Below are 12,936 nucleotides of genomic sequence, written 5' to 3'. Positions count from 1 at the left end.
ACATTTTGGAAACTGTCCCAAGGGCTATAAAACTGTGCATAGATATACCCTTGACCCAGAAATATCACTAGATCTGTACCACAAAGAGAGCAAAGAAAAAAGAAAAGAACAAATATATACAAAAATATATATAGCAGCTCTTTTTTGGGGGTAGCAAAGAATTGGATATTGAGCAGATGCTCATCAACCAAGGAATGGCTGACAAGTTGTGGCATATGATTGTAACAGAATACTATTGTACTATAAGAAATGACAAGGAGTGTTTATAGAAAAAAACACATGTTAAGATCTTTATGAACTGACACAAAATGAAGTGAAAAGAACCAGGAGATCACTGTGCACAGTAGTAGCAATGTTGTAATGATGGTCAACTGTGAAATACTTGGCCACTCTGATAAATAAAATGACCAATACAATTGTATTCATCCAAGACAATTCCAAAAGACTCTTGGTAAAAATGCTATCCACCTCCAGAGAGAGAACTGATGAACCCTGAAAACAAAATGAAGTATAAATTTCTTTATTTGCATAATTTTACACATATAAATGACACCATTTTGTTTGTTTTCTCAGTGGGTAGGGGAGAGGTACGAGGGAGGGAATTTTGAGTTACAAACTTAAAAAGAAAAGAATATTAAAAATAAATAATGTGATGTTGTTTTTAAGAGTCCTTAAAATGACCATTAGAGTCAGAAAAGACTTAAAAAAATGTACCTTCCTCTATGCTGCAGAAGGGGGAAGACTATAGGTATACAATTTTGTATACTGTTAGAAGAGATCAATGGGTGGTTAGTTTTGCTAAATTACTTACTCCCTCCCCCCCCCCCCCTTTTCTTTCTTTTTTTTTTTATATTTGTTATACGAGAAAGTTTCCTAGACAAGACAGTTGGTAGGGATGACATATTTGGAAATGAATGTTACATAAACACAAATACATCAAAATAAAATAAAGTAACAAAACAAAAGCTACTGAATTAGAGTGATTCCTGTGAAAGTGAGAAAGAGAAATGTGAGTTAGAATTGACAGAATGTGACTGGAATAGACAAGGTATAGTGGGAATGATAGGAGAACTCCAAGATTACAAATCTTGGTTAACTAGAAAAATAATGGTACCACTAAAGAAAGAATGAAATGATAACCATGTCAAATATATAAATGAAGGCTTAGAGAAAAATAAAGGAAAGACTTGCTATGGCATGTGTTACAATCCAAAGACAATATGTAAAAATACTTTGAAAAAATATCTATCATTATGTCAACATGAAACTTATTTTCACTTTTTGTGATGTGGATGAATCTAGCATGAATTTTTAAGTGTCAGATGTATAAACTTAAGATATCACAATAATTTTTTCCTGAGACAGAAATTTTGTAGTGTATCTGAATTTTATATCATAATAAAATCTTGTTTGAGCCCCAGTTAACAAACCAGTGAAACCCACTTCATCTCTCAAAGTTTCTACACTTTAATCCTTAAATTTCCATCAGATCAATCTCCTTATGATCCTCTTATTCTTTTCCTATTCATATCAAAGTTTTTTTGGAATGAGAATCATAGGATTAGAATTACACAGGTCCTAAGAGATCATGGCATTCAGCTCCATTTTATAGATGAGGAAATTTGAGGCACAGAATGGTCAGGTGACTTGCCCACAGTCATATCTGAGGGAGTCTATTAACCCAGGTCTTTAAGACTCCAAATCCTATACCCTATTCCTTATACCACACTGCTCCAATTCAAGGACCTGAGTTAGGAACCTTTGGCACTTACTACAACTGAGTAAACATGGCTAAATGACTTAAGAATAGAAAATTTAAATTTAAAAATGACAAGGTTGGTTTCAATGACCTTTCAAGGGTCCTTCCTAGCTTTCAATCTATGATTCTAAAATCCCTTCATAGAAAATGCTTACATTTCTTCTTCACTAAACTATGTCCCTCATCTTTTAATTCAACAAGTCTATTCTTCTAAGAAGCTTTTCCCAATTAAACTTCACTCCACAATAACAATATTTATTCAACAAAAAAGAGACTGTGAAGACAACGGGAATAAAAGGACAAAAATGATATTGTTCATGCTCTCAAGATCTGACATTCTATTTGGGGGGAGAGAAGAACACGCATACATAATCAAACTGTACAAAATGCATACAAACAAATATAATTTGGGGAGAAGACAGGTAATAACAACTGAGAGAAAGAGAGCAAAGGTTAAAAATAAAGAAGAAGCATTCGAACTGAACCTTAAAATGCAGGGATTCTAAGAGATAAAAAAAAAATGCATTACAGGGAAAGCCAGTACAAATATAGGGTATGGCAAAAAAAAAAAAGTATACAGCATAAAATGTATGAGAGGGAGAAATGTGAAATCAATTTTGAAGGACAAGTAGGCGTCAAATTGTGAAAGGTTTGAAATGCTAGAAAGATATTTGCCTTTTATCTTCAATGCATTAAGGAATCTCTGAAATTTCTTGAGCAAAATAGTGACAAGGGCAGGCTTCTGCTTTAGGAATAACAATTTAGCATCTGTTTGGAAGATGAACTTCTTGGGACAAACTATAAGCAGAGGGATCAATTATGAGGCTATTATAATAGTCTAAGTGAGATTACACCTTGTCTATAACATATGTTAAATAGATAAAATTTTCTCATTATTACTAATTATCAACTCTGTTATGGTTGAGTTTATAAGTCCAAAATCTAAAAAGGTAAACATAACAGATTTGTAAAGAATTACAAAAACTTTGGCTCTCCTTAACTATAACCTCAAGCAAAACTCATTTTACTTCTATCTGTGAGATCTAGGCCAAAATAAAAAGGAGAGATGAGTTCCTATGAACAGAAACATAATTACAGAATCTCTGAGGCTAGAAGGGCCTAGAATTGCCCTTCTAAGCAGTGTAAGAATCCCAACCAGTGGGTTAGCCAGCCTTTAGCTACAGACCTTAAATGAGGGTAAACTCTTAACCTCCCAAGAGAGGGCATTCCTATTCTGAAAAATTCTTGAATGTTAGTGGAACTTTTTTTTTTTCACTAAAACGCAAATTTATCATTTTTGAAACCTTCAGATCTATTAAGCTAAGATCTATTTTTATAGGCTTATTTTCTACATAAAAGCCCTTCAAATGCTATGACAGTAATAATGATGTGGGTTAAATTTCCTTCTGAAGAAGAAACAAGTTCACTAAATTGATTAAAAAAGCTAAAAGGCATTTCAGAAGAAAGAATAGACAAGGATATTTAATAAATATTTACTGAATGGAATTGAATAAATGTAAAGGATAGTAAGGAGACCAAGCAAACTAAAATCATATTATAAAGACCATGAAACTAGTTAGAAATAAGAATGAAATAATGCTACTAATGGCTAACTAACACAAAAAGACAAAATAATACAAAAGCAAAGAAAAATACAAAACACCATTAAAATATCATTATATAATAAAATGTTAATACCCAAGGTCCTGACTTGAAGTTTCACAACTCCGAGAGCTGTCTCCTGAGCCCATTCGCCTTCTTTTGGATGGCTGGGTGCCATCATTGGAATTTTCTTCAGTATCATCCTATAATTTAAGATTTAAGAAAGGGAAAAAAATAAACAAGGGACTTTAGGACTGAGGGCTTTCTAAAAGACATTTTTCTCTTTTCTTTGATAATTGCCCATCCCAGACTTGTATCTATCCCTTAAGTTTTGAATTCCAGTAATTTCTCAGCAGGATCACCATAGATACCAATACCTGATTTCCTGGTTATTGATTACTGGCCAACTTTAAGACTATGAAAACTGATAAGCATATGTATGTATCTCATGTGTGTGTGGTATCTATATCTATATAAAATTCCCTTCATAGATTTTCTTCAGTGAATGGTCTTCGTTGCACAACTATTTAGTATATTGTAAAACAAAGGAAAATTGGGTTAGAGCTGGACAAAGGAGAGTAAGTAAGGTTTTGACCTCACAAGCCTAAACCAGCCAGAATGTGTAGACCGGTTGCCTACTATTTCAAAGTCTAAATAATTTTTGACTTTTTTTTTTTTTATGACATTCAAGTCTCTTCCATTAGAATGCTACATAATAAATTTGTTTAAATGCCTCATGAATTTATCTGTCTTGTTTATATTGTATCTAGCTATGAGCCTATAAACTCCAGAACTGGGATCATGTTTTATTGATCTTTGTATCTTAACCCAGATCCTAGAACTGTTCTATAAATATAGAATAGAGCCCCAGAACTTGGCAATGTTAGTAAATTGAACTTTGTTGAGCTGAAAAGTTGGGTGGCAAAAAATAACTTTCACAAGCATTACCTACTTGTTCATCAACATAAATAATAAAATATAAACAATTCATTTAATATTAATAATCCTCTGTTGACTTAGAACAATGATTCCCTCATTATAAATAGGATGCTGGGAACTGGAACATCAAGAGGAGCTTTAAGAAGAGCAGTAGAAGAAAGAAATTTTAATGAAAACTACAATAAACCATAAAAAGAAATAAACAAACATTGTATATAGCTATATGCAATACACATATACCCAGCAATGTTCCTATTGAGTCCAAGACACTAACAGGACCTGAGATTAGAAGAAATTAAAATATCCTTTCTGAGGCAATGTGAAATGTCCAACAAGCAGTTTGTTACACACAATTTGCAATTTAGGAAAGATGACCAGACTTGAATATAGATGATACTTTAAACCCACTGGAGCCAATAAGGTCAGCAAGTGAGGGTTTAAAAGAAGAGAATCCAGAATGGAACTTAGATGGGAAAAGGCGGGGAAAGAGAAAGGGAAGGGGAGGTATAGGAGGTGTTAATGGTGATACTGATGATATCCAGTAAAAGGACAGAGATGAAGATAAAGTGGTCAAATAGGTAAGGAGAAACAAGAGAAAATGATATGAAAACCCAAAAATTAGAAAATATGAGAGGAGGGAATGAGTCAATAACATCAAAATGATGTTTAACTTTGGAAAGAGCAGTTTCAGTTAAGCCATGAAGTTGGAAGTCAAATTAAAACAAGTGGAGAAGTGAGAGAGGAAGCAGAAGCAATAAACTTATAACTTTTTCTAGGAATTAGACCATTTAATTTTATTGAATCAAAGAGTGACAGGGTCAGACTTGTCCTGCATGGAAGATGGACTGGAAAATGAAGAACCCTGAGACAAAGAGAACAATTAGGAAGCTGCTGAAATAGTCTAAACCAGGGGTGATGAGGCCTAGAACAAGGCTACCACCCATAAGAGCAAACAGAAAGTGAGAGATGAGAGATGTTATGTTTTAGTGGCAAAACCTACCAGAATTTAGAAGAGTTGGCAACTGATTAGATGTGAAGAGAGAAGAGCCAAGGATAAGTTAACTATTAACTGGAAGGTTACTATTGGCTTTCAGTTTAAAAAAAAAAAAAGTAGACATTCAGAAGAGGTTGTGAGCTCGGAGGGAAAGATAAAGAGTTCTTTTTTGGACAAGTTGAATTTGAATTGCCCAAGGGAGGCGCTGCATGGTGACTAATACTTACTTATCACTATGTTTTAAAATGAAGACTACAGAAAGGACTTAATTAGAAATTTGCATTTGTGTTGCAATTAGTAGCAAATTTTAGACACCATATTTTCTTTAAGACCATACAAGATTGAACTATAAAATACATAAAATTGTTTCCTGAATTTCTCAACTGCTCTGAAACTACTGAATCAAAGAGAATAGCCAAAAGGTTTTTATTTGTGCTTCAACCGATTAATTCATTTGTGTAAAGCACTTTATCACTAAGATTATAACCATTCCATGCCTTAACATAGGGTGTTTATGAGTTTCTCGTGCTCAAGATAATTCATTAAACTTTTTGTGATAAGCCTCAACAAATTTAACTAGGCAGCTTTTTGAATAGCACAAACACATCTGTGGTCAAAGGCTTTCTAGATTAGACAAACTTGCCAAGACTAACTTGTACTTACTAGGCAAAATTTAGAAGAGATAATCATTGCCACACCACAGCAAGACATCAAGGAAGAACTTTGATGGAAATGAATAGGTAATGAATGCCTCTATTTTTATTTTTAAATAACTCAAATCTGTACAGTTCCTTAAAGAAGTCCTTCTCTGTTGCCTTATTGTGACTTTAGGTTGTCAAAAGCTATGTCATTAAGATTCAAAGTTTGGTGGATTCTATCATTATTGGCAAAGTCTAGATAAATCTGCTATTAGAATTACTACATAGCCAAATTTAAATAATCATGAGATTGACAACCAAATAAAGAATTTTTTTTTTTGGTCTCAGGAAATGCCCTAAAAACAGGCAAAAAAAAGAAAAAAAAAAAATACCACCACCCTCCCCCAAAAAAATCCAACCCACAAAATGGTTATCTGTACTGTACACAGCTCCTTTCTACTTCACAGAATGTCAACTGGAATGTACTTGGTCCAATCTGTATTTGAACAAAAATTCCCTCCACAGTTTTAGAGACAACAAAATTTAGGATAAAGTAATCTTATCCATACTGACATTTTTAGTATAAAGGAAAAAAGATGTAAAGAAACTAAGTGGAAGAAGGGTCACAAGTAAAACAATTACATAAATGAGTTTGCAAAATTGAATTCATCATATAGATAAAGTCAAAAGAAAACAATTCTTTGGACACTTAATTCCCTTGCTTTGCAACATAAGAGTGATGTGTAAGCTTAATAAGTGACGAGACCACTAGGAAGACGATTTCAGCCTATGTGCCAACATGTATTAAAGAATGAAGAGAAACTGTATTAAAAACTTGACAAGCTTCTCCAAATTAAGAAAACATTCCATTACACTTGAATTCTGTACAAAGTGGATTTAATATAAATCAGTGAAAGATGTTGGAAAATAGATTATAATCCAGAAATAAGAGGCCAAAGATATAAATATGTAAAATGCCATCTGTAACGTTTTCATAGTCAACTGGCCTATGAATGTTCTAAAAGTATTTTGAATGAAAACACGATAAAGATAGTCTTTCAAAGAGTCTTCTACATCCAACCTGATCACAAATCAGACAAAAAAAATTCAAAATGTAGCTAGATTACTGATTTTCAAAAACCATTTAATACAGTAGAAAAAATGCACCTTTAAAGGCCCTCCTCAAAGTATCTTTTATATGTCACTAAGACTACTTCAATGATCTAAATATTGACATTTAGCAAAGTGTATATAGGAACACATATGCTTATCTAAGGTGTGTGTCAGCATGACTGTCTTGTGCAGAGCCTAAACAAAAGAGCTATCATTAATGCCAACGTTCTACAAATATGCTTATTCACAGATGCGGATCACTACACTGTGCATTATACTAATACAACAAGCCTGAACTCCTGTATATACCTTTTTTATACCCTGTTGAGATATCTATTAAAAAGATTATGTCTGTATACTTATTTTGTATTTAATTTATACTTTAATATATTTAACATGTATTAGTCATCCTGCCATCTAGAGAAGGGGGTGGGGGAAAGGAGGGGAAAAATTGGAACAAAAGATTTGGCAATTTTCAATGCTGTAAGATTACCCATGCATATAACTCGTAAATAAAAAGCTATTTTAAAAAAATTATGTCCATTTTACAGATAAGAGAATCACACATCTTTTGACAACCTAAATTTCAAGTCAGATCTCTTGATTACAAAACTCATTCTCTGTTAAACCAGTCATCCCTAGCAGAGTGTAGTCATATCAATGCACGGCCCAAACTATGCCAAGCAGCTACATGAAAATTTTTACAAGTCAGTATACTAACACACACACACACACACACACACACACACACACACACACACACAAATATTTTTATATATTGGATAGACATCACAGGTGGGGCCATTAGCAAAAAACAGAAATTTGAAAAACTAAACAGTAATTTAAAAAAAAAAAAAATTCTTTACCTTTATACATCATTACTTTTCTAACTAGATCCCTCACTTTTACCTCTCCCAGAGAACTATCTTTTAAAAGAGGAAAAAAAAGTCCACAAAACTACCCAACAATATGTTGGGGGGGCAGAGCAGTAAACATAAGTCAGAAAGACAATCTCAGATATTTATTAGCTGTGTGACTCATGAAAATCTCTGCCTTGGTTTCTGTAAAATAGGGAACAAACACCGACTATCTCCTAGAATTTTTAAGATGGTGAAATGAGTTAACCTATATCCATCCAGCTCTCCTTTCTCACCTGGTTATACTACTTTAGAGATTTCTCTAGCTTTTTTTTTTTTTTTTTTAAACCATGCTTCCATGTCTGTTACTTCATCATCCACATTTTCAGCTTTCTTTTGAGTGCTTAGATTGCAAGCTCCTTGAAGGCAGGAACTGTTTTTCCTTTCCCTCTAAAATTTAACATAGTGGTTGGCACTTGGTACAAGTGCTTTTAAAAATGTTTAGTAACTACTGTAAATTTACCCATGGTCCTCCATCATTCCAAAACATAGATTGAAGTGTGTTCTCACAGTATGGGCCATGCCTCAAAGGATCACTTAAGTGCTTGCTACCACTGTGAATGGCATTATTCACTATCTTCATCTATTAGTTATTTTTATCAGCTTTTTTTCTTTTAAGAAATAATTCTCTGGAAGGGATGAGAGACCTAGTGGGAAAAGTAACTGACATAAAAACAAACTAAATCAGTAACAACTTATTTTCTTAAAGCACTGTAGTTTTCCAAATATGATTAGGCCTACTCTGCTCTCTTCTAGCTGATGTTGTTCTAGTATCTCTTTAGCATTGTACATTATTCTCCTGACGTTATGTAATTGCAAGTAAAAGAAGACCAAAATTGGAAAAAGAAAAATACAGATTACAAATAACTCAAAAGGCAATGGAGATACTGATAGTGATTATGAGGTTGGCTACAGAATATTACCAAGACATAAAAATGATATTAAAAATATAAAGATTATAAAACTTAAAAAAAAAAAAAAGAGAGAGAGAATGTCAGTTATAATGGTAAAAATCAAAAGTTAAGGATAGAAAACCCTTGTGCCACATACTTCTGAGAAAGTTCATTAAGGATGTCCATGGGATTTGTGATCTGAGTTAATCCGTTTATGATCTGTTGGCCATACCAATGAAATCATGGTTTCAAAGTATAAGAATTTCAACTGAAAAAAAAAAAAAAAAAACATTTTCCAAATCTATAAGAATTACATATACTTTCCTTAATTTGAGATGGCCTTCTTATTAATCAATTATTTTCAAGTTAGCTCTCCCCTTAGAATGTGAATTCCTTGAGATCAGGGGTTTTTTCCTGCCTTTCTTTATATCCCTAGGCTTAGCCTGAAATACAGTAAAGGCTTATTCATTATCTGACTACTATATTTCAACTTATTTACTAGATCTCAATTATTTAAAACTATTTCCTCTTTCAAATTCAGTCATGACTTTTAAGCCACAAAATTTTTTTACCTTTAAGATTACATATGCTCATTTGGGTATTTTCTCTGTCCTTTCATTTAAAAATAATAAATTTCTTATTTTGTCCATAGTTCTTCCTTCCTCTTGCAAAATAGGAAGATCTCCATTTTTCTAGTTTATACTTAGAAAATTCATTTCTTAAAAAAGCAAATAAAACTGTCAGAAATATCAAAATGGTCTTATGGTTTTACATTGTTTCAATTTTTTGTATTATTTCAAGCATACAATGTACAAGCATAATAAGTATTAATTTTTTGTCATAGTCTGGCTTTTTTTTCCAAGATTGGTAATTTGTAAAAAAAAATTAGCCTACTTTTAAAAAATATTCTCAGTTCTGAAAATCTAAGCAAATATTTCAAAAATGAAACTAAAATACATTACATTTACTTTGTATAGTGTAGTAGAAAGAGCATTGAACTTTGTATCTTTCACCATCACAGTGAAGTCTCAATTCTAGCTCCAAAATTCAGAACTTCTCTGAACCTTTTTCTGACTTGTATTTTTTTTCCTGAGGGCAGGAGGAGTGGGGAAGAGGAAGAAACTATATTTTTATTTCATTGTACATGAAACTTCCAATATGAAAACACCTTCCACTCAAAGCAGTTCAGTACCTACTAACCACACACACACACACACACACACACACACACACACACACACACACACGTGTGTTAAAAAGTAGCCTAGGGCACTTAAAGATTAAGTGACTTCCCCAGACTCATGGAGCTAATGTGTCAGGGGCAGGGTAGGGCTTACAGACTCAGGCTCATTCCATACTCTAAGCTAAATAGAAGTCACGTGTAATGCAATTGATAATTTGAATTTGAATTTCTTAATTCAAATATTTGAGGATCAAGTAAAATAATGCATGCAAAAGCGTTGTTGTGACATTATACCATTTATAATGAATAATGAAAAAAGCTATTTCTATTTGGGAGGGAAAGTTCATTTCAATTCGGGCTAGTGCTCTCACAGAAAGGATGTAAAAAAGAATTCCCACACAATAACATATCGCACGAATCCAGCAACCGTCAATGAAAGAAAACGCTACTTCCAGAAACAGACTCTTTCACTTTTGAGTATGTCTAAGTTTTTTCTATCATCAAATCTAAATTTGCCTTTTGCAAGTTCTACTCAATGCTTCTGCTAGACCTGCTCAAAATTTAAAGAGAACAAGTCTAATTCCTCTTTACAAAAAAAGCCAAAAAGGATTCTTTGTAAACAAAGTTCTATAGTAAAACAGAAAGTGTCTTGAATGAAAAAGATCTCCTAAATTAGGTTCTTTTTCTGTTATATTATATTAATTTGTCCAATAAACTAATAACTTATTATAAATTTAACAAACAGCTTAAGATAATTACAAGTGTAACTTCAATACTCCAATGGATGTGTGACTTCATCCGAATGGACATTCCAAAAACATTAGTTAGAAAAACTTTCCACTTTATAGTTCCTGTTGCATTACTCGGGAGCTTCAAAACTCTACACCAGACTTAGAATTGAACCGATATTCACACCGAGCAAACCCCACAAATAAAAAGGTAGAAAAAACCCTAATTAAAAAGTCATTTCTAGCCAGCAACCTGAACTGCTGAAAATATTTCAAGGGCCTCAAGTATGTATCAAATTATACTTCAAAACTAGAGAAACCAGTCTCGGACGCCCTAGTGGGGACAAAGTGAGTAGGACCACAGATCAAGGAATACTTTGTTTGGTTTGGTTTGGGACAAGGATTAAGTGCTTCTGAGGCTTTCTGAGAACATTTTGGGGAGAGGGGAAGTTTAAAAAACACTAACAACCCAGAGGGGAAGAGGAGAAGCACCGTCTTCCAGACCTGGGGACTAGGAGTCATAAAGTGGCCTGCCTTTCCTCTTCCGTATATTCAGTTTCAGGGTCGCTGACAGCTTAGGGCCGGACTTTTTTCAAAGAGAGGTTTGACGGGCATATTCCGGGCAACTTCCACCAGCTTCTGGCCCTAGCTCGGACCCGCTGACCCCCCCCGCCCCCGGACCCTGCCCGCCAGCCCGCACCTGTTTTCCAGAGCCCCCCGATCCCGTCCAGCTCACGACCTCCCCCAGCCCCCCAGGGGGCTGGCGTCCCCAGGGGCAAGGGGCCGCCGTTGGAGGCTCCCTGAGGCGGGACAAGCCCGGGAACTCCACAGGCCGGAGGCTTCCGCGCTCTCGGCCCCGCTCACCTTCGGCGACTGGGCTCCGGGCGTAGCCGGGTCGCTGTCGCACAGACGCGGGGAGAGCACAGCCCCGGGGGTGGCGGCCGCCGCCGCCATCAGCCCGAGCCCGAGCCCCCCGCGCCGCCGGCGCCGCCGTCGCCGCCGCCTCGTCCTGGCCGCCGCCGCCTCGCCGCGCGGAGAGGCCGCCGCGGCGTCCGCTCCCCGGCCCGCCCCTCCCCTGCCCCTCCGCCCGCCCGCCGCCGCCGCCGCCGCCGCCGCCGCTGCCGCCGCCGGGCGGCAGCAACCCGAGCCCGGCCAGCGCCGCCGCCGCGAGTCCCCGGCCCGGCGCCGCCTCGCCACCGTCACCGCCACGGTCGCCGCCAGCGCTGCTGCTGCTGCCGCCGCCGCCGCCGCCTCTACTGAAGCTGCTGCTGAAGCTGGTGCTGCCGCCGCTGCTGCTATCCGAGGAGCAGGGAGCGGGAGAGGAATGGAGGAGATCGCGGCTCAGCCCCCTCCTCACGTCACCCCTTCCCTCCCACCGCAGCCCGGCTCCCCGCCCCTTCCCCCTCGCGCTGCCGGTTCCGCCGGGCCCGCTCCCCCCGCCTCGGTTTCCCCACCCCGCCCCCTCCCCGCCAGCCTCCTTCCGCAGCCCAAGTCTTGGCGGCCCCGCCCCCTGTCTGTTCTCCGCTCCCGCCGCTGCCGCAGCCGCAGCTGGGCTGCTGTGCGCATTGGCCGCTGCCCCCGCCCCGCCTTTGTGTGGGGCGCATCCGGGGGCCTGCGCGCCCTGCTCGCGCCCAGCCCCCTTCCGAATCCTGCCCTTGGGGAGGAGCGGACCCCTTGCCGGGCGGGCGCTCGGGACCGCGGGCCGTCTGGCTCCTTATACTGCTTAGCTCCTTTCTGCGCCCCCCCGCTGCCTTTGTCATCCTTGCTATTGTCTTCTGTTCCCGGCAAAACACCCCGGGAAAAGACCCGTGGGCTTCGTCCTGGGCACGGAAAGGCTCGGAAGCTCTCGTTGAGCACAGTATTCAGGACTGCACGAGGGGAGCCCCGCGAACGATTTAGGGGGGCAAATAAAAAAGGACTTGGGAGGAAGTGATATGTACCAATTTGGGGATCTGTCAATGGAGTCATGCACCCGTCACTGAGGTACTGGGGTAGAGATCTGTCTCAGTCTGGGCTGCTTAGGCTACACACGCACACAATGGTACACCCACTTAGATGAGAGCTGCTGACTGAGATGTATGTCTATATGTATGTGTGCCAATTACCCCGGATTTCGATTACCCCACATTGTGATTAGATAGCGATTGACACACGCATATAAAAGCTTTTG

The 12,936-nt window shown here is 37.8% G+C and overlaps 1 protein-coding gene across 3 annotated transcripts in view; it reads right to left on the bottom strand.

Annotated features, from left to right (window-relative positions):
• Window positions 1-11,755, bottom strand: part of PHF10 (PHD finger protein 10) — a 32,442-nt gene extending 20,687 nt beyond the window's left edge. For 2 of the 3 annotated variants that reach the window (XM_031937455.1, XM_031937456.1), the window contains exons 1-2: window positions 11,631-11,755; window positions 3,458-3,564 (exon numbers count right to left, since the gene is read on the bottom strand). In XM_031937455.1, coding sequence (XP_031793315.1) covers window positions 3,458-3,564; window positions 11,631-11,720 — 197 coding nt within the window. In that variant the 5' untranslated portion in view covers window positions 11,721-11,755. Of the gene's footprint in view, window positions 1-3,457; window positions 3,565-9,012; window positions 9,124-11,630 lie in introns of those variants that run through there. The other variant, XM_031937457.1, reaches the window with a different exon arrangement.
• Between the last annotated feature and the right edge of the window lie 1,181 nt (window positions 11,756-12,936).

Source organism: Sarcophilus harrisii, chromosome 4 (genome assembly GCF_902635505.1).
Source record: "Sarcophilus harrisii chromosome 4, mSarHar1.11, whole genome shotgun sequence".
Classification (NCBI taxonomy): domain Eukaryota; kingdom Metazoa; phylum Chordata; class Mammalia; order Dasyuromorphia; family Dasyuridae; genus Sarcophilus; species Sarcophilus harrisii.
The sequence above is the reverse complement of the archived record's forward strand: the minus strand, read 5'-3'. Positions and strand labels throughout refer to the sequence as shown.